Source organism: Pseudonaja textilis, chromosome 7 (genome assembly GCF_049901715.1).
Source record: "Pseudonaja textilis isolate UNSWEBS1 chromosome 7, rPseTex1.2, whole genome shotgun sequence".
NCBI classification, from domain to species: domain Eukaryota; kingdom Metazoa; phylum Chordata; class Lepidosauria; order Squamata; family Elapidae; genus Pseudonaja; species Pseudonaja textilis.
Window position 1 is genome coordinate 19,244,756 of NC_141996.1, and position 23,886 is coordinate 19,268,641.

At 37.8% G+C, this 23,886-nt stretch overlaps 1 protein-coding gene and 1 long non-coding RNA gene across 2 annotated transcripts in view; one reads left to right on the top strand and one right to left on the bottom strand.

Moving 5' to 3' along the window:
* Window positions 1-23,886, top strand: part of LOC148125252 (uncharacterized) — a 76,072-nt gene that overhangs the window by 48,555 nt on the left and 3,631 nt on the right. Inside the window, exons 2-3 of the long non-coding RNA XR_015744273.1 lie at window positions 18,772-18,866; window positions 19,902-19,989. This is a non-coding gene — a long non-coding RNA (uncharacterized LOC148125252). The remainder of the gene's footprint in view (window positions 1-18,771; window positions 18,867-19,901; window positions 19,990-23,886) is intronic.
* Window positions 1-23,886, bottom strand: part of XPO4 (exportin 4) — a 78,743-nt gene that overhangs the window by 14,918 nt on the left and 39,939 nt on the right. The window contains exons 9-16 of the mRNA XM_026708951.2: window positions 23,655-23,829; window positions 18,752-18,928; window positions 12,561-12,703; window positions 12,313-12,455; window positions 7,373-7,550; window positions 5,468-5,627; window positions 4,550-4,719; window positions 3,099-3,273 (exon numbers count right to left, since the gene is read on the bottom strand). Of these exons, the coding sequence (XP_026564736.1) occupies window positions 3,099-3,273; window positions 4,550-4,719; window positions 5,468-5,627; window positions 7,373-7,550; window positions 12,313-12,455; window positions 12,561-12,703; window positions 18,752-18,928; window positions 23,655-23,829 (1,321 nt within the window). The remainder of the gene's footprint in view (window positions 1-3,098; window positions 3,274-4,549; window positions 4,720-5,467; window positions 5,628-7,372; window positions 7,551-12,312; window positions 12,456-12,560; window positions 12,704-18,751; window positions 18,929-23,654; window positions 23,830-23,886) is intronic.

The window sequence follows — 23,886 nt, forward strand, 5'->3', positions numbered from 1 at the left end:
CATGTGTGTATGCCGAAGAGATATATTAGGCAAAATATGGCCTTTGTTAAGCAGCTAAGGCAGGGGAACAAGAGAGATGGAGAACAGGGACAAGGTGGTCATTTCTGATCCATTCGACTTTCCCCTTGCGGCAGCTATATTCTTGTATTAATGATCCACTGTCTCCAGAACAGGTGACTGCTCTGATAAACCCTCCAGAATCACAATACATTAGGCAACCTCTCAAAACAGCTTCTAAAGCAGGGGTATCAAACAAGGCCCACAGGCAAGATCTGGACTATGATAAGGTTAGATCTGGCACGCGGGGCTGCCCTGGAAGCGGTGAGGGACATGCCTCCGTTGCCTCAGCCTGGCCCAGCTGGGCGCCCCTTCTGAGCACGCACAGCTCATCTGCTTCACTCCTCCCAGCCACGCCTTGTCACGCCTAGACCGTCCATACACCTGGCCTTGCTTGGTCTCGCTTCACTTTGTCTCGTGGGGGCAGCAGCAGAAGCCTTGAGGAGTGCAGCTGGGTGCCTCCTCGGGGAAGTGGGCAGGGGTTTCCCATTTTCACCTCTCCTCACTGTCATTGCCTTTGTGCCTGGACTGTGGCCTAAAACTGAACTTGTAGTTCGGCTGCCTCTCCCCCACCATGTCCTAACACTATTCAAATTTTCCCCAGGCACCCTGCCCATCGGCGTGCAAGCACTGATGCTCTGCTGCCTCCCCAGGCTTTGGAATTCACCCTGGATCACCCCTTCCAGCTCACCACAGGTGCCCCTTGACGTGAGTGATGAATTGGCCACATCCACCCAGTCATGTGACCACCCAGCCACGCCCACCTGGCCCTTTGAAGGCAACCATAATGCTGATCCGGCCCGCAATGAAATTGAGTTTGATACCCCTGTTCTAAAGCAATGCCTCTCAACTTTAGAATCTTTTAAGATATGTGGACTTCAACTCCTGGGAGTTGAGGTCAATGCATCTTAAAGTTGCTGAGGTTGAAAAATAATGATTTAAAGGATGCAGATGGGTGACCCAGTAGAGACAGGAGCAGCCTTGAACTGTGGAGACAAAATGATGAGTGGACTGCTTTTAAATAAGTTTTTCTGTGTATCAGCAAAAACAAGTTTCTAAAATATGCAAAATCAGTAAATATAACTAAGTGACATAGCACAAAATGAAAAAAGGAAAAATAAATAAAAAGGAAAGTCAGACCTAAGTTATTACAGTTACATTTCATTGTTTAATATTTGTTATTTTAAGTCCAGAACATTTTTTCATGGAATTTTATGACACTTTTTGATAGCAGAATTCCCAATATTAGAACTTCAATTTTCAACAATAAAAATGAAAGCAGTGATGCATGAATATCAAGAATGACTTTTAAAGTATTTAAATATATTATTTAAGTCAACTTATTGTTGCATTCAAATTATAAGAATTAGTATTTTTGCAGTTCAAGATAATCCCATGATTTCCCAGTCCAGAATCAAAAATAAGGTTGGCAACAGATTTCTTTCCTTATCCCTGAATAACTAATTTCTGGTAATAAATGGTAAGAAAATAGATAGAAAAGTATTCTATTTTGAAAGTATGCAGCTATACACTACCAATACAATTTGTATGCACTCATTTAACCTCTGGATATGCAAAAACTGTTGCTTCATTTTAAAGTTAAGTAACAGTATACTGCTTAAATTTATAGATTATATTACCTAAGAAATAAACTACATTGCAAATAATAATGTAACACTAGATATATGAGAACCACTTCATTGTAGTGGTTAAGGCAGTGGTCCCCAACCTTTTTTGTACCAGGGACCAGTTTTACGCAGCAACACTTTTCCAAGGACCGGGTAGGGGCGGTGGAGTCCGAGTTTGGTGGTTTGCTTGCAGACGTTTCATTACCTGACTAGGCAACATCTGATGTTGTTACCTAGTCGGGTAATAAAACGTCCGCCAGCAAACCACCAAGTTCAGGGAGCACCAAGGCCTCCTCATTGCAACCCTGAGCGACAGATATTCTCTTCTATTGGGACATTTAAAATGGAGGGTTTCAGCTGCAGATTCAGGAACTGTGCCTGGTTGAGGAGCGCCTTCAAAACTGAGCGCTGGGCGGCGGCGGCCCACGGCTATCTCCGCGGCTCAGGACAAGTCCCTGCAGGATGGCTGAGAAACCCCGCCTCTCGGCCCTGCCTTCCTCAGCCTCATCCCTCAGGTGTCTCTCTCCCTTTAATAACTATTCGCCTCTTTTTCTCAGCCGAAGCTGCTCCGAAACAACCAGAAATGAAGGCAAGCAGGCAGAACGGAGCACTGGATTGAACCGCGGGTGCCTGTGTGGGGGTGAACGGGTGCTTCGGAGGAGCTGCGCCGACAGGAAAAGCCACCCTGCCAGCTTCTTTGAAGCAGCTTCTTCCTGGGCTGGTGGAGGAGCGAGAGAGTGACTGAGAGAGGAACGAGGTGGGAGGAAACCGAAGCCACTGAGCCGGAGAGCAGGACAGGCTTTGGTTGCTAGAGGGCCGGCAGGCACTTTGGGGGCCTGGCGGCAATCGGGGGGCTGATCTGAAACACTTCCTTCCTCCCTCCCCTTCTTTCCTTTGTGTTCTTGATCCCTGATCCCAGCAGCATTCACCGAAGGCGAAGAAAGCCGCCATTTTAATATATATTTTAATCACGATTATTCATTCTTTGCGACCCGGTACAAAATGATCCACGGACCGGTACCAGTCCGGGGCCCGGTGGTTGGGGACCCCTGGGTTAAGGTATCAGGCTAGAAACCAGGACTGCATTAGGCCCAAAGGCAGCTGGGTGATATTGGGCCAGTCGTTCTCTCTCAGCCCTAGAAAGAAGGCAATGGAAAACTACTTCTGGAAAACCTTGTCAAGAAAACTGTAAGGATAAGTTCAGGCAGTCATCTAGACTCAAAAACTGACTTAAAGGTATGCACACACTCCCAAATAATATAACACTAGTGGGTAATTGATGCTCTAACTTTTCTCATACAAAATAAAGAATTTTTTTAAGTCAACAAGGAAAACAAATCAAGACTACTGAATGCCAAACTCTGACTTTCTGATATCACTCATCCCAAATTTTGAAGCAGAGATTGCACTTACTTCTGTCCAGTACTGCTGTTTGGTATCTCCATCCATATGAGCAAACCCCCCAAGAACTAAGGCTTTCATTAATGTACGTTGCACTGAACTGGATAGAAAATGAAGAGGGGGATTCCGTCTGGCAAATTGTTTTGCTAAGTTCCACCAGTTTTCACACTGAATTACTAAATTTGCCCTTGCAGAAAAACATTGAAACACAATAAATAACAATGCAATAGCCTGCAACAGTTAAATAAAACCCGCTTTCTTCCAGATAAATTTTTTAAACAGATTCTTAACAAACAAATATTTATCTAATAACATAGTATGTCACTGGCAATAGAATAAGTGTTGTCCAAAGAATTATTCCCCTTTGTTTTGTTCATGAGTAGAAACAGGACAAAAATAATTTATGTCTTAATGACAATATTCTTCTTTTGGGAACTCACTTAAACCTGAACTGGCTATAGCAGATGTTTTATATGTATTTATACATAAGCACAAGCTAAAGGGAATTTTAGAAATAAGCCTTGGACCTGCCAATTCTATTTAATAATATGAAGCAATCAGTTCTCGAAGAGATTAGCAGTAAAACTGAGGCTTGGCAAATTTTTAATTCTTGGTGTTGATCAAATCAGAAACAGTTATCAGAATCATGTTCCATGCCTTGGAAATAAGTATGGTATCTTAATAATAGTAGCTTGGCACTAGATTCAACAAGCTTCTAGAAAGAATCATTTTGAAAATTAAGTTTGAGTTCCAGTCCCTAAGTAAGATTGTCCTTAACTTATGACCTGCCTTTTAAAGATCATTTGAAATTACAAGGAGCCTGGAACAAGTGCCGGTTTTGGAAAATGGGTTGCTCTTATGACTGTGGTATTTGCTTAATGACCACTGCAAAAAATGTTGTAAAATTAGGTCTAGTCAGGTGGGATCTCAACTTATAACTGTAATGACTTATGATTGGAAATCCACCCCCAATTAGTTCGTTCAAATAGTATCATTTTGCTTGTGAACTTATTGGATAGTAAGAACACTTCCAACCATTTTAATCTCTTCCCATTTTCCTCAACACATGCCTAAAACTCTTTTGAAGTAGTTCAAACATGAATCTTCACAACATACTTTTCATGGGCAAGCAATCTATATTGTGAATGTAGCCCAGATACATGCTGGTTATGTGATCTGTCCTCAAAAGATACAAGTTTGGAATTTTAAACTCTTTATTAAGTTTGACATGTCTACTTTGTATTTAACACACCAACCAATGAAAAATAAACATAAAAATATGTCATCTATCTGCCTTCCAGATAGATGGCACCAGGCAGTTGTTTCAGCACTACTAATATTTCTCACAGCTACTATTTATATGTTCACAGAGTCTACTAACATCTGGTTTGGTCCAGAAATTCTCATGGGATTCTTAGAAAAATCTTTATTTTTTCATCTAGGAGCATAACTTTTAGGCTTACCTCTCTCTCCTTTCTACCAAAGTTACCAGTAGCTGCACAGTGTCATTGGCAAGTTCTTGCTCAGAACTCCATACTGCAAGATTGCTGAGTACTTTTTCTAAAAGGTATCCCACAATCCATTGGGCACCCTCAGTGTCAGCACCAAACGCAGTGTTGAATGGCAAGCTTATCTACAAAAAAACCCATTAATATTTATGAATGCCACAGAATGTAGTTCGGTGTATTGATAAGAACATTGTCTGACTCCTTAGCTTTCTTTTGTTTATTGTCAGTTAAAAATACGTATCGGTTTTGTTCAAAAATGCCTTAGAAATAACGTAATTGAAGGCACAAATAGATTTAATAGACAGATTCATTATGGCAGGAGTCCCCAATCCCCAGATCAGAGACCAGCACCACTTCGAGCCCGCCAGGAACTGGGCCATGCAAGTGAGTGAAGCCCCATCCATGCAAGCACGGTATCCAGGCAGCATATAAAACCATGCTCCCTCTCCCCAGTCCACAGAAAAACCGTACTTCATGGAACTGGTCCTTGGTACCCAAAGGGTGGGAGCAGCTGCATTATGATGTTTCCGCATGCATGCACCTATTAATGTTAGAGGAATATAGGTGGCCCACACATGCAGCAGAAGCAGCTGAGAGGGGAGATTATCATTTTAGATCATAAAAATGGTGTGCTATTTTGAATGCTTCTTCCCATATATAAATTCCCTAAAAACTATTCTAAAGCTTCTTTATTATTTATAAGGAACATCTTTATTTATTATTTATAAAGAACTCATTATACATTTAGATCAGATCATACTTACTTAAGTATTGCAATGAAGCTCATGCGGCTTGTTACAAAATCTTGGAATTCATGCTGTTGATAATTTGAAATTAAATGTAAAAATGTCCACAAGTTTAAAATTGTTTTACCTGGTCATAAAGCTTTTCATCTACGAGGAGATAGGTTTTTGCCCACCGTTTGAGGAACCACACAATATCTTTTCCCATTTGCGGGCTCAGAAGGTGCGTAAGATCTGCTCTTATTGCTCGAGACTCCACTTCCGAAACTCTTAGAACAGAAGACAATAACCTGAAGAAAATTGAAGATACCGTGATTTCCACCTAGCAATCACTGATGTTGATTTATGCTTAAACACATGAAACCTTTTTTTTCAAGGTTTTGGGAAATAACTGAGTGACACGATCAGCGTCACCATTTCTATCAGCAGAAAACATTAAGTTTTCCACATATTCACTCTTTCACCACTGAACAACAGCATATACTGCCTATTCTTTACTTTAGAGGCTAGTATGAAAATCCTCAATCTTTAATTTGGAAATCTCAGGCTATTGTTGCAGGAAGAACTAATTCTCTTAATACAACAAGCCTGCTTAGAGTATTTGAAAGTTTTATTGAGATTTTATATCAATTAATAGTATTATTCTTCAGCCCAAGTCTAGTTTAATATTGCCGAAGTTTTCCAAGACACAGCGTTGATTTAATCTGTGAAGGAGCATGTTAAAGAAAACAGTCTCTTCAGAGGACAATAAGTATCTTGGAGGAAAGAGGGAAAGTGATGCCACCATTCAATGGCAACACATACAGTTCCCCAAAAAGAAACCGCAAATTAATGATCATTTAAATTAACCGTTTAAATGCTCCAAGGCAGCCCAGATGTGATAGACTTTTAACTCACATACCTGGGGAGCTTTAACCAATAGAAGGCAGTGCTGGGCTGATAGTCTGATACCTCAGAAATTTTATTCTTAGTATCACTACAAGATGTCTCTGTAGCAACCACCATATATCTTCTATTTAGTCAATTCCTCTAAGCATGAAGGAACTGCTGAAAAACCTGCTATCCTGGTATGAAAACTTTATAAGTATTCTGGAAATGCTGAAGTCTGTGGTATACTGGCTGAAATTTATCTTTTTAAACAGTCAAAATATTTATTGCCATTTCCTTAAAATTTAAGAGTTCTACGTCCTTCTCTCCTTATTTTTAGAAACTTGATCTTGAAATCTGCAGAAAATATTTATTGCTGCCAACACTTACAACATTACAGACCATATATGGCCTCAAGTGTAGCAGTTTTATTGCAGCAAACAATAGAGACCATATGCATATTAATAAAGATACTGTTTTCCTCTTATAAAACAAAAGTTTTCAAAATAGATGGATGCTAAAAATTTAATTCAATGTACTATGCTTCCTTATTGAGAGATGTTAGAAACAGGTGTTCCTCTTTTAACAGAGTAAAATTCTTTAACACATTCTCCTCAAAGTCTCTGAATTTTTACCCAGACCAACAAAGTATTTAAGATTGTTAATTTTAGTGATTTAGAAAGCATTTTGTGACTTCATACTGGCTTACAAAACTGAATATATGTTTTGGCAAACACATTCTGAAAAGTCATTTCTGCCTTGCTATAAGTTATTTATTTTGATTTAAAGATGCACCCATGTCACATGCCTGTAAACATGTTCACAACAACTCATTTCATTTTCATTAATAAGCAATGTAATTCCTTTGTCTGGCACACAGTCTTCCAAAAGTGATGTTTATGTTATTTTGCACCAAACCCCTCCCCCGCAAATCCCACTTTTAACACAGTGCATCATATTGTTTGCTTATAGCAAAAAGCCTTAACTATTAAAGTTTTTTCCTCAATCATCAATATTAGGTCACTACACTTAATTCTACAGAAAGCCTACTTTCTTTCACCAGTTCTGACATTCACATTGTTATCATGGATTAATAATTTACAATGATAGCCCTATCTACTTCTGATTTACGGTTCAATATTTGGCATTAAAATACTAAATAAATTACCTAATAACAGAATCGGTTCTGTTGTACCCTGGAATGGAAGAGGCCTTTTCTCCTGGAGATCCAAGAATTTGAAGCGTTGTATTGATGTCAACCTCAGTTGAATGCTTAATGGAATACTCCATTATTTCTGGAGGTATTAGCGGAGTCTCTCCCTGAGTATCATTAGCTAAGAGGTAGCCTTAAAATTAAAAGCAAACAAACAAAAAAAAGAAAGTAGTGACCTCAGGTTACCTAGCCTAAATTAAATACTGCTTTAAGGGCCATCAAACAGATGCTGAGAGAATTGGCATCAATATTTAACTAAATTCTATGATATGCTTAAATAAAAACTTACATTTATGTTACATAATTCAGTTAGTTTTGTATTGGATTTCTACAAGTCAAAATAAAGTCTACAAGCAGCTACAATTACTAGGGAGAAAGCAAATAAAACTAAATTCACCTTAAATCCCACAACAAATATAATTTTTGAATAATCCATCTCCCATCTTGGCCATCATGTCACTGCTACTTTTTAAGAATCTTTTGCATTTGCAGCCTAGGCTAGACGGAACCTTTTCAAAAATTCCTGTAATAGTGACAGCTCTAACCAATTAACTCCTTGGGGGGGGGGAAATATATAATAGTTAAGAATGCAGAGGAAGGAGTGAGATTGTGAAATACACAAATTTCAAGATCAAAATAATGTATCGAGGGGAGACATGAATAATTTTATTGTTCCTCCTTCCATGGATCTGCATGAAGCCTGCAATGTCTGTTCCTCCAGAGGCAGTAGACCTCTTCTTATTTTGCAATATAATATACACTGCTAAAAAAAATAAAGGGAACACTTAAACAACACAATGTAACTCCAAGTCAATCACACTTCTGTGAAATCAAACTGTCCACTTAGGTAGCAACACTGATTGACAATCAATTTCACATGCTGTTGTGCAAATGGAATAGACAATAGGTGGAAAGCATAGGCAGTTAGCAAGACATCCCCAATAAAGGAGTGGTTCTGCAGGTGGTGACCACAGACCACTTCTCAGTTCCTATGCTTTCTGGCTGATGGTTTGGTCACTTTTGAATGCTGGCGGTGCTTTCACTCTAGTGGTAGCATGAGACAAAGTCTACAACCCACACAAGTGGCTCAGGTAGTGCAGTTCATCCAGGACAGTACATCAATGCGAGCTGTGACAAGGTTTGCTGTGTCTGTCAGCGTAGTGTCAAGAGCATGGAGGCGCTACCAGGAGACAGTACATCAGGAGACGTGAAGGAGGCCGTAGGAGGGCAACAACCCAGCATCAGGACCGCTACCTCTGCCTTTGTGCAAGGAGGGACAGGAGGAACACTGCCAGAGCCCTGCAAAATGACCTCCAGCAGGACACAAATGTGCATGTGGCTGCTCAAATGGTCAGAAACAGATTCCATGAGGGTGGTATGAGGGCCCGACGTCCACAGGTGGGGGTTGTGCTTATAGCCCAACACCGTGCAGGACGTTTGGCATTTGCCAGAGAACACCAAGATTGGCAAATTTGCCACTGGCGCCCTGTGCTCTTCACAGATGAAAGCAGGTTCACACTGAGCACATGTGACAGACATGACAGGGTCTGGAGACGCCGTGGAGAATGTTCTGCTGCCTGCAACATCCTCCAGCATGGCTGGTTTGACAGTGGGTCAGTAATGGTGTGGGGTGACATTTCTTTAGGGGGCCGCACAGCCCTCCATGTGCTCGCCAGAGATAGCCTGACTGCCATTAGGTACCGAGATGAGATCCTCAGACCCCTTGTGAGACCATATGCTGGTGCGGTTGGCCCTGGGTTCCTCCTAATGCAAGACAATGCTAGACCTCATGTGGCTGGAGTGTGTCAGCAGTTCCTTCAAGATGAAGGCATTGATGCTATGGACTGGCCCGCCCATTCCCCAGACCTGAATCCAATTGAGCACATCTGGAACATTTCTCACTCCATCCACCAACGCCACGTTGCACCACAGATTGTCCAGGAGTTGGGGGATGCTTTAATCCAGGTGTGGGAAGAGATCCTTCAGGAGCATGCCCAGGCATCATAGGGAGGTCATACAGGTACATGGAGGCCACAGACACTACTGAGCCTCATTTTGACTTGTTTTAAGAGCATTACATCAAAGTTGGATCAGCCTGTAGTGTTTTTTTCCACTTTAATTTTGAGTTTAACTCCAAATTCAGACCTCCATGGGTTGTTAAATTTGATTTCCATTGATAATTTTTGTGTGATTTTGTTGTCAGCACATTCAACTATGTAATGAACAAAGTATTTAATAAGAATATTTCATTCATTCAGATCTAGGATGTCTTATTTTTGTATTCCCTTTATTTTTTTGGGCAGTGTATAAATAGCAGGCTTTATCTTCCCAATAGTCACACCCTGAGATACACCAGAGTGGAAATGGCTGGAGTGCTTCTAATCCCCCAATGCATTAGCATGCAGTATCATCAGAATAGTAGCACCTGAAGGCCATTAGGGCTCTCAAAAAGAAGAATTTTATTTGCCAAAAGGTACATGAATGGAACATCATAGCATGTGAATTAATACCATCATTTCCATAAAACCTCAATAAAAAGTCTTCGCTTGTGTATTTGTGAACCAATATGTCAGTAAAACAGGACTATTGTTTTAACATCAGTTTGGAACACATACACACATCTGAGATATCATCTTATGGAAACATCAGCTGTTAAGATATCTGCACAGGAATGTGCCTGTATGTTCCAAACAAGATGATAAAATAAATAATAGAAATAAAATTATATGACAATGGAGATTATTTAGACTACCAAGTTCAATCCTGTGCACAGTGCAATAATCCTAATTAATGCATCCCAGACAGATGGCTGTCTTCTATTTGAATGCATCCAACAAAAAGGAATCCATCCCATCTCAAAAATCAGTTCTGCTCTGAAACATTTCTTACTGTTTGGATATTTTTTTTAATAAAATTCAGTTGGAATTGGTCTTCCTAAAAGTCAAATCTATTATTCTGCCCTGCATTCTGGAATGACACCAAACAAAACTTCTTGTATTTTTTGGAGAATGTCATCATGACTCTCCTCAATTATTATCTTCTCCACATGCAAGCATTTTTTTTCCTCACGGAATTGAATTTCCAAGCCTCAGGTCATCCTTACTGTCTTCTTTGTACGGGTTCCAGTTTGACTGAATCCTTTAAAAATGTTAATGCTCAGAACTGGACAAAGTACCTCAAGTTTGCCCATTGCAGAGCAAAGCAAAACTGTTCGAAGATTTGGGAGGCGTATTTGTATTCCATAAACCATTACACACTTTTGATTCATATTCATATTTTATAATCAACTATAATTTCAAAAAAAAGTTGTATATACTATTACCAAGTCAAATATTTCTATGCCTGCACATTTTATTTTCTCTCTGTAACTGATGGCCTTTCCATTTATCCCTATGGTAATTCGGTTAGTAGTTCTCTTTTTAGTACAAAGTATTGACACACGTTGCAACTGAATTAAATGCTGAGCCAAAATATGAGGGGTTTTGTGCTGATTAATGGAAAAGCAGTTTATAATAGGATGAAGGTCTTATTCTTGGAGGCCAAAAGATTAAGAGGCAATTTGGCCTTCAGGGCTCACACGACCCTTGTTTCCCAGGCAACTGAAGGAGATCATTAGATGCTGTTTCAAGATACTTCTTTCCTGTATAGTCTGTAACAGGGGTGTCAAACTTGCGGCCTGCAGGCCAGATGCGTCATGAGCTGGCCCCGGGCCTGTCTTGTTTAGCCAAGGGGGAAAAAGTCCCGATACGTCATGTAACGCTGCCGTGACAATGCGAGTTTGACACCCCTGGCCTATAACTACTGGGTCCTCAACAGCATGTGATACATTTAAACCTCTCCCTATCTGTGCTTCCTTCCATTTTTCATGCAGATACTAGTGTAAAGAATCTAGGAGGCTACGTCAATGATGAAAAGAAATTTGGCTGTAGTAATGGAATACAGCAAATATACTGTAGCCTTCCTAATTTCTTAAGTTTTTTTTTAAAAAAATTAACTTGTAAATATTAACCTTGCTTTTAATTTTGCATTAAGCTTTTAGTTATGTTTTTATATCATTTTATGATGTTTGTAAGTCGCCCAGTCACCTAAGTGAGATATGGGTGGCGTAGAAATTTGATAAATAAATAAATGATGCCTGGGCTAATTCATAATAGCCATCTCCTCAAGTCCAGTTTAGCTGGACTTTTTCTAAACTGTCATCATTTATCTTTTCCTATTCTGTAGGCCTTGAACAAAATGTTAAGGTTTCCTGCATTGTATATACCAATGCTAATCCTTCCTAAATACAGCAATCCCCATTCAAGGAACAAGCAATTGCTCTCAAATACAATAAAATAATTAGACTATCTTTCCAAAGTTGTAACTTTGGGTTTTTGATGGAAGGGATTGAAGAGTAAGGAAGCTAGTAATTTGATTCACTGAGCCATACTGGACAACTGGAAACCACAACTCAATGATGTCAGGTAAAATTGTTCCTGTTTCTGCTTGAATAATATTCCAACTTGGCCAAAATAATAAGAAAAAAATCATGGCTATAGAAACTGCTCTCCCTTATCAACAAAAATCCCAATATATTGCTGAATGGTGCTGCATTTTCCTTCTTTTTCAATGAAAACAAACCAGAAGACTAAGATCCTTGTACCTAATCTCCAAATCTGATTTTGGGGTTTTTGTTTTGTTTGTTTTGGTTTTTTGCTATGTGCTAAAGAAAACCACTACACTCTAATAAGGCCATTTTTCCTGACTTGAGAGTTGTGAAAATAAGGGTGCATCTATGTAAGTAAACTACACATACACTAATTGACAGAAGAGCTAATTTGTAATAGATTTGACAAAGGAACTTCCATTTCTAATGGAATGGTCTCAGTTGCCTGCGTGCAGAAATCTCTACTCACCTGTGACTAGAATAAGCCAATGAATATCCTCATACAAGTCATCAAGCATTTTATTGTCAATAGAGCTTGATCCAGCTGAACTTATTAATTGCTGATGCCTTTGTAACTGGCCATGAAGCCTTGTCACTCTGTCTTCTAACAAACTGAAGGGAAACATTAAACAAGGTTATTACTTTTTCCACAATGAAGATGCAATGAATGAAAACAGCAAAAGCGATGTCAAAGGATACAAATGACTTGAGTTATACCTGATAAGAAGAGGTATACAGTGTTCAGCAGCAATTCTTCCTAACATGCCTATGCTGGCCAGCTGATCAGAAAATTGTTCTCTGTCATCCTCCTGCAGCTCACTTATTTCCTCCTCCTCCCTGGAAGCCACACCATTGGCAGTCTGAATTGAAAAGAAAATGCAAGCCTGTCACGTTGTAAAAACTGATTTTCTAGAATGTGTTAATATTTCAAATAAAATAGATTAAAAACTGACCCATCATAAGCAAACATAAGGTAATATGTCCAGATGTTATTCAAGGTGGAAAAAGTACAAATGTAGAAAAATATATACTGTGGATTTGCAGCTACTGCATGTTTCTTCTTTGTAATATCAAAAACACAGGAGCGCTTTATTGGATAGGACCAAAAGCACACCCAATTCAGCATTCCAATCCCATAGGGGAAAATCAGCTATCTGTGGAAAATTCTTCTGATCATGTTTCTTAATAATCAGCATACATACTGTTTAAGAGATGAGAGATAATAAACAGCCATAGTAACTAAAAGTAGGGTAAACTAGGACCTTCTCCTCCATGAAGCTTCCCCCAGTTGGCCCTCATATTTTGTGGAAGAAAATTCTGAAGTTACATAGAAACTTATGTTGACAGTCCTGAAATATCAAGCTTTCTTCCTACTTATTATAGCTGAAGGTCCTAGTTCATGTTCATTTTGCTTTGTAAAATCAAAGTTGAAATTCGGCTCAACTATATATTTGGGATGGGGCGTAGGGGGAGATCTGCTTAATTCAATTTTCAAAAAATGGGAGCCTTTTGCTTCTAATATTATTACAAGCATCAATTCTCCAAACATTTTACAGCATTTGGAACCAAGAGGTTGCATAGGAGAATCTCTGTGGTGGAACTAACAACCAACAAACCACGAGAACACAGAGCACCGAGCAAAAGAGTTAGGGGAGGAAACAGGATTATTACAGAAGGTATTATAGAATCCAGGAAAGAGGGAAGCGTGAGAAAAAGATTCAGAATAACCTAATTATACTACATATAGGTCATGCAGGAAAATCAGTTTCGTAGGCTTTTAGAATTCCATTACATTAGTAGCAATTTCTTTCCAGAAATATAAGTGGTTTTTGCTTTCTATGCTCATCAACTTCACATGTTTGACATTAAATTTGAAAGCTCCCTTAATTTCTTCCATTAAAAAGGATGTGGTCCAGTGTTGAGGATCTAGACATGAATTCTGTCCTCAAGGTGCCTCACTGACAGAACAAGTGGCAGAGGTGCTCCATTAGAGCAAATTCAGGAGCTACAGATCACAAGTTTGCATAATGCTACAGTGCAGTTAATGCAGTTTTTTGGCAAGGATTTACAAGGAGCAGTTTGCACAGGCTGCTATGCAGACACTTATTTTCTGTCCCTATGCAAATTTGCCAAAGAGGTTGTTAGAGAGGGAGGAGACAAAACCAATTCCTTACTTTCCCTATTCAGTTTAGCTGGGCAGAATTCCCTACAGACCAGACCAAGGGGGCATTTGAAAATAAGAGCAGGCAGATGGGCAGTACTACTCATTGAAATCAACATACTGTATGAGATACCTATTAACTTTTTATGTAGATGTTCAGAGCTGATTTTGATAATTCCAACTGGAGAGTAATCACCAATTGGGAGATTAATAAATTGTGACCTGGGAAATGCCAAATACTTGACTACACATATTTGACTACGCATATTTTCAGCTGTTTGTGCTAGGAGGATGTGCTTCAATGATTTTCCTCCAATCAACCAGCATTAAGCTGGTCTCTCCTATTAAGATTAGTTAGATTAATTAGTATGACAAGGCACACCCTAGATCTTGGAAGAATTAATTCAACATTGTATGGTGGTTAATGGTAGGCTAGATAAGTTGAGACCTAGAGGAAATAACCCTTTTTTCAGTTTTCCCTTCCCCCAAATTACCTTCTGGGATTCCAAGGGGTGAAACCCAAGGAAAAAGGGACAATGAAGAGGACTACATTTGCAGTACAGAAACAAAAGAAGATCTTAGATCAGGGCTGTCAAACTCACCATGTCACGTTGCTATCATGTGACATTTCGCAATGTTTTTCCCATTCACGGAGCTGGGTTGGGGATGGTCTACACATGATGCATCTGGCCAGCGGACTGCCAATTTGACCCCTGCCTCAGACTGTTTTTTTAAATGTCACTAAACCTCTGTGCTCTGGATTGGCTGTAAAGCATCACACTTGTACAGTTTTAGGAACCCTGCAAGTAAATATCTGCAAACCTTGACTTTGGAAATCTGCAGAAGTCCCCCTCAAAAGCTTAGCTGGATTCCCCCCCATCACTTAAGGAGAGCTCCAATATCTGACACCAGGAAATAATGTCCTTAGGCTTTGCCCCTCCATGGCCACAGAAACCCACCTGCTTTTGGATTCTGGGATGTTAATTTCGTAGGTGGGGCTACTATGCGGCAGTTGGGCTTGCACACAAAACCACCAGTAAAGCTATGATAGTGAGCTTATCCAATGGCAGATCAAGAAAATAAATCTAATTTAGAGGGAGGGATATAAATATTTAACAGACTTTGATATTCATAATATCAAGTTTTACTACATGCAACTTTTGGTCTCACAGTGCTCTGCTGTGCTCCCAGCCACAGCTACTGTTTCAAACTCAAACAGGACAGGGAGAGGCACATTGCAGCCTCTTCAGGTACTTCAATTTTTGATCTGTCCATTAATCTTGAGGAAATGTATCATCCATCTTTGGTGATTCGACAAGGAGATATCATTCTCTATGCATTTTAAGGCTGGTAGGAAAAGTGTACATAAGGATTCAATGGCTTGTGCAGCAAGCTACGGCTTAGTATGATTTCTAAACCCAATCACTATGTTCTGGTAAGCAAATTGATAAAATTGTACACATCAGATCTAGAAAGAGGAATTCCGTACATTAGTTTTCTACAACTATTTATTAAATGCCTGAAAATATTTTTAAAGTTGTTTCACAAAGCATCAATTTAATAAACTACAAAAAAAATTCTGAAGAGCATGCAATAAAGAGAGCAGCAGCAGAAACAGATCAAAGATTTACAGTGAACACAAGTACCAAAATCATAAGCTATGCTGTTTTAAGAATTGTTATTTTTTTCTGAACCCTTAGGAAATCACCCATACATTTATTAATTATAGGTAGTCTTGAGGTACGAAAGGCCATTTAATGACTGTTTGAAGTTACGAATGCCCTCCAAAAGTGGACTTAAGGCATGGGTTTGAAATTACAACCAAAAAGAAGCTTCTGGAATCATGTCACCTGGATTCAGTCACTCCTGAGGCAGTGGCCATTTTTAGTCCTGTCTGCCCTGGTCACCCAGAGTTACAACAGGCGATTTCTGAGGCCCATATGATTGGCACTTTTTTTCCCCCTGGTCACATGACCAATCAAGGTCCAAGGTCTTTGTGGCAGGTGCTTACTTTTTTTTTCCTCCTCACTGCTGCCAGATGGAGGACTACAGGAGTGAATCTCTCATTGCTGCCCCTCTTGCTTCTTTCATTGCTGTTGCCTTAACAAATAGAGTACTATAGTTGCCTTGTTAGGTATTTTAAAATTTTCTTTTTCATTGTAGTTATGATTTTTGTTTGTAAATACGTTTTACAAACTTTTATTATTATTTTGGAATTGCTAGCAGAAATATTAGCCGGCATCTTCAGGGAGCACCTTTAGTTCTGTAAAGCTCCTTTGCCTTCTGTGTACTATTGGTTTGCGTGTAGTTTGAGATTGCTTGCAGAAATTCTAATGTACTGTGTTTGTTTGCTTTTGCTTTGAGGATTAGTCTGTACTACTGTAGAGAGCTTGAAGAGCAGCTGATGGGGCAGGCAGCAGTGATTCCCGCTGGAGGTTCTTTTCAGTGTTCTCAAAATTTATCCACCCCCACACACCCCAGTTTAAATCTGGGCACATGCCTGGAGTCACTGCAGCTCTGAGGCACATGGATGTCTGATGGGTGAGCAACAGTGTTTTGCAGGGGAGCCCTGCAAATTCTCTTTGTTCACTTAATAATGACAGAGGTCAATTAATGAACTTAAGCAAACAGCAACCCTGATTTTTGTTCATACATCGACTAAATGGATTCACTTAACAAGTGCCATAAAAATGTTGTAAAAATAAGTCCAATTCATTTTGTAACAGTCATTTGACTTACATCCCTAATGGGCAGGCTCCATTTAAGGTCTTACCTTGAAGAAAACCTGTACTTGAAGTGGAACTAGAGGTTCTTCTTTTTTAAATGCACAACATCCAAGAGGTCAAATTTTAACCTCCTTTGTAACAAACCATTTCTTTCTTTGCTCACCACTGCTATTTTGTTATCAAACTTACAAAGTCTGCTCACTGCTTCCTTCCAAACCCAAGTGAGAAGCAAACTATGATGAGTTCCATAGAATGCCCAAAGTAGATTTTCAGACCAACTGCTAATGAGGGAACTACATATGACAGGGGAGGCTGCTAATATTTGATTCATTTACAATTCTGGTGTCAAACTTGCGTTGTCACGGCATAGTCACGTGACATATCATGACTTCTTTCCCCTTTGCTAAACCAGGCATGGTCATGGCCAGCTGTGATGCATCCTGCCCGCAGGCCACAAGTACGATACCCCTGCTGTAAAAATACAGCTTGGAAATACAGCTTCTTTAGGGACTTAAGGATTTGCAGAAACTGAGCCAGTCACTGAAATGGCAGAGGACATAAATGCTCGTGATTTTATCATTCCAGTGCTCAAAAATAAGATTTACACTTCCATTTCATGATATACTTGAGGGCATATAATTATCATCAACAGTAGCACTAACACTCCAATTTAACAGGTCCTCAGACTTATCCCCTGTCATCCTCCAGAACTCGCTGATTTGTGGCAGTTGTACTTTAAATAGGCACGCCTCTACCATGGTAGTCCTGGCACTACCACGTACTCCTAGCTTTCCAAATATGGCCATTAACCAAGAATCTGTTAACATTAACCAAGACTCCTGCAATAGCACTCTGCAGTAACATACACAAAACAGTATTGTGCTTTGTTGAATGCATTAGATTTTAATAATGAAGCTGATTACTGCAAAACAGAACCAAGAGTATGTAATTATTTTTAATTATCAATTCACAATTACCGTATTTTTCAACTGGGGTAAATTAGTTTTTTTTTTCCACAGCAGAAAAAAAAACACATCTTGAAATCCCATCTAAAATCATTGCAGATATCTTAGCAAGAATACTGGAAACTAGAACCAAGCCATGCTTTCATCTTTTAAGAGGCTCTCTCAATCCTCTTCCCTTGATCCCACCACCCAATAATGTTCTTAATAGCTGCAATGCCACAGCTGTCTATGGAAAGTGCTTCTTGTTTGGAAAACATTAGTTGCTGCTTTGATATTGAAGAAATCAGAAGTTTTTGTATTGTCAGCTGTGGCTTCTAAGTAAACAGGCATGGAGATGAACTTATCACAGAGAAATTAATGAATTATCTGCACAAACAAATTATGCTGGAATTATCTAGTCACAAACTCAAAGGCCTTAATTATGAAATGTATTGGCTGGCACTTTGGCATCAACCTAGTCACTGAGGACTTAGAATCATCAATCATCAGTAAGTGTTCTCCATGCTCAAAGGAATGTTTGAATTATCATTAAATCCTATTTCAATAATCCAAGACTGATAGATAAATAGTGATAATTATACCAATACAGCTAAACTCTGGTTTCTCAGACTATACGTAACAAATCAAGAAAACTGGAAGAGTCAGTATGAAAGGGGGATGGGTTTGGATTTCTGCATTATTCTGAAAAATTAAATTTTAATTAAAATTTTAATTATCCCATTGTGATTATTATTTCATTAGACTTGTCACTTTGTTTTTGACATTTTTAAAGATATTTTAAATAGAAATTACTGTATTTGAAACCTATTGTGTAGTACTGTAAAGATAAATACATTTACTTCCACTGAACAGATAGCAAAATCCGGGGGTGCGGGGGGGAAGAAAACTACATTTCTCTCCCTCCCTCTCTCTCTCTCTCAACACCCCCCCACCCCACCAAAGGTTTAGCATGATTGTTTAATCTTGGTCAATACCTTATTCATCTTTATATTTGAATAAATCAACTTTTAAATTATTCCACATATCAAGATTTTCATAACTGCCTCTAGAACTTACCAAATTCCTTGTGCCATCAGGAGCAGCTAAGTGGCACTGGATGTAAGAATTAAAAACCTGAACAGCGTGCTGAGTAAAGAAGCCTTTGTGGAAATGTTTATCATCTTGTACCAAGGTAAGCCATGATTCCAAGAGCTTGTCATATGCCTCCATATATACCATATCATCTTTGTCAAGCTAAAGAGATAAAGCAAAAATATGAATTATCCAAAAGTAGTCAGATATTTCATCAACATTAACTCAGTAAATTTGCAAGAATATTTTTTCCATTAGTTGTCTATATACTTAATTCCAATTATTATTGTGTGACAATGCCTACTACTTTTCACTGTTTGCAGTAGGCTTTTAGACTAACAGATAATTTATTGTGATTTGAACCCAGTATACTATAAACCTTCAAAGAATCCAAACAGCTAGTTGCACAATTGGAGTACCATATGATACTCCTTCCCATTAGCTGTGTTTCTATTCTCCTGTCAAAATGTTACACAAATCTCCTCAAGCCTTTGAACTTATTTTGCAAAAATGAGAAAGGAAGTTCGCGTTTGGGAAAAGAAATCTCTTCCAATAAACTGTTATTTTTAAAACTGGAAACAAAAGTTGATTGATAAATAGACATTACCACATACACACACAGAATGAGAACATGTTGCTTTTATGCAAAGTCAGAGGATGTAAAACAATTCAAACAGTTTACCTCCCAAATAAAAAGGTAAACCCAATAGTAGCTCAAGAATAAATTATCAGAAAGTGTTCTTATGATAAAAATCGCATTCTAACTTTTGAAATATGAAGTTCTTAGTTCTTTAAACCTATACCCGACACACTAAGATTACAGTGGTCAAGTAATCCAGCGGACTTTTTCAGCAAATATGATCCGAAGTGAATGAAGGGGAGATTTTCTGCAAGTCTTATTTTTCATTTAAATGGCATTAGATGTAAAGACAGGAAGGGAAGAAACTAAAAAGATATTCCCAATCAATTTAATTTAAAAATTCATTTTTTAAAAAACTGGATTACAAATACTTCCTAGTATCTTTTAAACTATATAATAAAATGACAAGGTACGAAAGAAATTAATCTGTGTTTACAAACATTTATACAAAAAAACCCTCTGACCCCTAACTGAGGCATTTTCAATTTTTTTCAGGAGGCAGAAGCTATAATTTAAAAATAAAATCTCTCATAACCCTTGATCAAGAGTCAATGGACTGGTGACCAAATTTGGCTGAATTGACGTAAGTAACTTTTTGATTCTTTAATCTCTCACAGAATCTTGTCAAACTCTCATGGGACACCATAGTTCCATGGAACACCGTTTGAAAACCATGCTCTGAAAGATTAAATAAATGCAGACAAGTCTTCTTTTTTCAAAAATCCATGAAAATGGTTAAAGCAAAAGGTGGAAGAAAGAACTGTGGATACTGATAGTCTTTTAGATTTACAATATTTCACATGGCAAACGTGTTCTCTGATTCTTCTTAATTCTCTTTTTCTGAAAAGCAACGCAGTAACAAAATACAGTGAAGGGCAAAAATTGCTTTAATATAAAGTATTTCAGTGTTGATGGCTTACTCTTTTTGTTAACTTTTTTTTGTTAACTATTTTCTTGCATTATTTAGGTTTCATTAGTTTGTAGTCTCTCTGTAACAGAAACTGAGACTAAATTTACTAATTTAAAGTAAATTCAATCCAAAACTGAGTATTGCCTGAATAAATTATACTTTTGTATATTACATATCCAAACATATATCTATCTAGAAGCAAACTAAATTATACAAAATTGATTTTTCTAAACAAAACTAAAAAAGCAACTGGAAAATAGTATTAGAAATTACTATTCTGAAAAGTACAAGAAAAGCTCCAATTTTATTTTATTGTTTAAAAATGTCTGCCAATTTTGTAACTACCGGTATATACAGAAGAAATGTGGGATATAGGATGGCATGATTTTCCTATATCAAATGGGTTTTTTAATATATTTTTTTATCTTAAGAAATTTAAATTCATTTAAAATCTGAGAATCAGTTTAATGTAGTGCTGGGCTAGAAACTGGAAAACTATGAGTTCTAGTCTCCTGCTAGGCACAAAAATCAACTGGATTAATTTTTGAACAGTCACTCTTACTCAGGCCACTACATAAGGTTGTTGTTGTGAGGAAAATAGGAGGAGAGAATAGTGTGCACCTCATGCTACCTTGACTTGTACAAAATAAAGGTGGGATATAAATCTAATAAATAAGAATTAAATCCTGCTTTAGCATTGGATTGGCTACAATGCTAGAACTAATAACAGATAAATTCTAGATAATAAATAACGGGTTTTTCACATCTCCTTTACAAATCTGCTGCTACTTGAAATTATTTTTTTCTATTAATACTGACACATTAGCTAAAGCCACATAAAAAATTAAAGCGGCAATTCCCTACATGCTGGTTAACTCTACCTGCTGTTTAAACTAATGAACAATTAACAATTTCAAACTGCAATACATAGGGTAATGGGGCTTATTCAGTTAGATTTGAATTTCCAATAGTGAAGCAGCCACAATGGACCCTTCCTAAAAAAGACTTAGGAATATCTTATATAATTACTTCAAAGTTTCAGAGCTGGTGAAACGAGCATGGTTTAGTTCATACACCCCACTGTTTGTTTTCTCAGTCAACATGACAAAACTTTTCTAATGATTCTATGAGTGGAATGGTCTGGGGTAAATCTCCTGTTATACGGAGCTTTGGAACAGGTTCATGCTTCTGATTACTACAAAGCTCATGCAATGCAAAAATCCTTTGCTATTTAAGAAGAATGTGGGAACATAATTCCCTGCTGCTGTATGCTAGCAAGAGCGCTGGGGACATTAGGCCCGTGCTAACTGCTTTAGGGAAATCTGTCAAAGGTGATGAGGAAAATTGAAACAGAATAGTAAAATTCACCCCCTCCTTTCTCCATTCAAAGTCTATCTCCCCATTATGAACTTAAATACACAAAGCAAAAAATCAATACTGTAAGGAAGGAGAAAACTTTGTTATTTTTTAAAAATCTGTGTAGAATTATCAGGACTAATAAAAGCATTCCTTTAGTAATTCAAGATACAATCATGTGGAATATTCATAAATGAAGTGGAAAGCTGAGTTACTAGATTCTAGAACTATACAGAGATTCAGTTCTGATTTTAAAAGAAACTACTTTGAATACCTAGAGGCACATACATTGTATTTATCTACAACTCTTTAAAGCATGTGTATCTTTTGCTGGGCACAGATGGCTATATCCCCTGAAGTATCTGTTTAGAATTGCATCTGAAGCATCACATCTCTCTCCTAGATTCCAATGCATCGATGTCCTATAAGCTTGTCTTTATCAATATGTGGACAACCATGGAAATTGCATTTGCAATTGAAAAAAACACACTGTCTACTATATCACTTCTTCATATACTTAAGAACACACATTTAAAACACTTTGGGGGCACAAGGACATACTGTGCCAGTATAAATCTACAAGCTACTAAGAACTGTCAATGCAGACTCCTCTGCAGGAAATATTATACCCATCTGGCGTTTGAGATACTGCCATATGTGCTAAAACCAATAAACTAAAGGCCACAATGATTTAATATCTAAAATTAAATCCTAAAATTAAAACCAAATATTTTATTAATTCTTTCAGCGTTGCTGTTATAAGATGGCTTTCTGAATTTCTGAAGACAATGCATTCTAGATGATGGTAAAAATGTAAATGATGTTTACATTTCATTCAAACTATCAATCTCAAGACAAAATTCACAAGTGCTCAAAAAAACCTTTTATTCCAATACATTTTTTAAAAAGTCACTATTATAGTTTCAAAAGTGAACACCAGCACAGATTAGGGAAATTGGTCTGCTCTGTCAAATCCACTCAGGCAATATATAGTAGATGTTCCATCCAACAATTACTCTTAACCTATTCTGCTCAATTTGAAAAGTGGAATAGTTTGAAACCTCTGCCTCTTACTCCTAAATCTTAATTTTACATAGCAAAAGCTGAAGACAATTCTGGAAGCCCAAACTAGATGTTACACAGATGGTATATAGATCTCTTACTCAATAGTGGAGGAGAATTAGAGATAAAATGTATGTAAACTAAAATGCAAGATGAGAGAGATATGGAGTGTGCTTTATAAGAAAGAACAATTAAATGGAAAAAAAATCCCGTTAAATTGGAGACCAAACGCAAATTCTTTCACCCCAGAAGTTCAGATTTAAAATATGCACACGTTACCAGTTTTCATGTCTTCCTCTTCCTCAGTTTTGTATTTCCCTTATAAATACATTTACAACTGTAAACCACTGTACAGAAAAATCCTTATAATATGAATATATAATATTTATAGATTTATTGATTTATTTTCAGTTAATTGCTTTAAGCTTATAAAGAATGCAGTAAAGGCAACAAAAATGTTCACATGCGGGAAATTATTCAGTTCAACCTACTATATCCAGCAATGTTGATATAATCCCCACACAAAATGTTATTATAACAGGAACTAAAAAAATTTTAATTGGAGTAACATAATGTCAAAACTTCATTTTTTCATGCTAATATCAAACAATACTAAACTGAGGAAAATATCAAAACACAACGTAAATATATAGTTCACTGCAGAACTGCCAACTCTGCATCTAGTACATCGCTTCAACTCAGGGTGATTTTGTGCTTCATTAGGAGCCTTTAAACCAACTAAATTTCTTCATAAAACAGAATAGGACCACAGGAAAGGATGCAGCTCACTGTAACCATTACAAATTAACTGAGCACTAAGGGAAAAAATAGTACCATAAGCTAGACATTACATAAAACTAAAAGTATTTTAAAGTTTCAACATTTTGGAAGAACCTCACAAAATTTATGTTGCTACTTACAACTTCTTCCAAGGCAGCACTTCTTCCAAAAGAGCATGTGAGATGCGTGAGGCAGTTAACAAACGAAGAGAAAAGTTCATTTGGAATGGCTGTTAATATATTGCGAGGAAATACAGTGATCAAATTGCTGATTATACTGGATATGCCCACAGCTTCAGAATCTTCTATCTCAATCCTGTAGACAAAACCATTTTTTTTAAAAAAAGAAAAAAGCCCAATAACTTTATTGTAA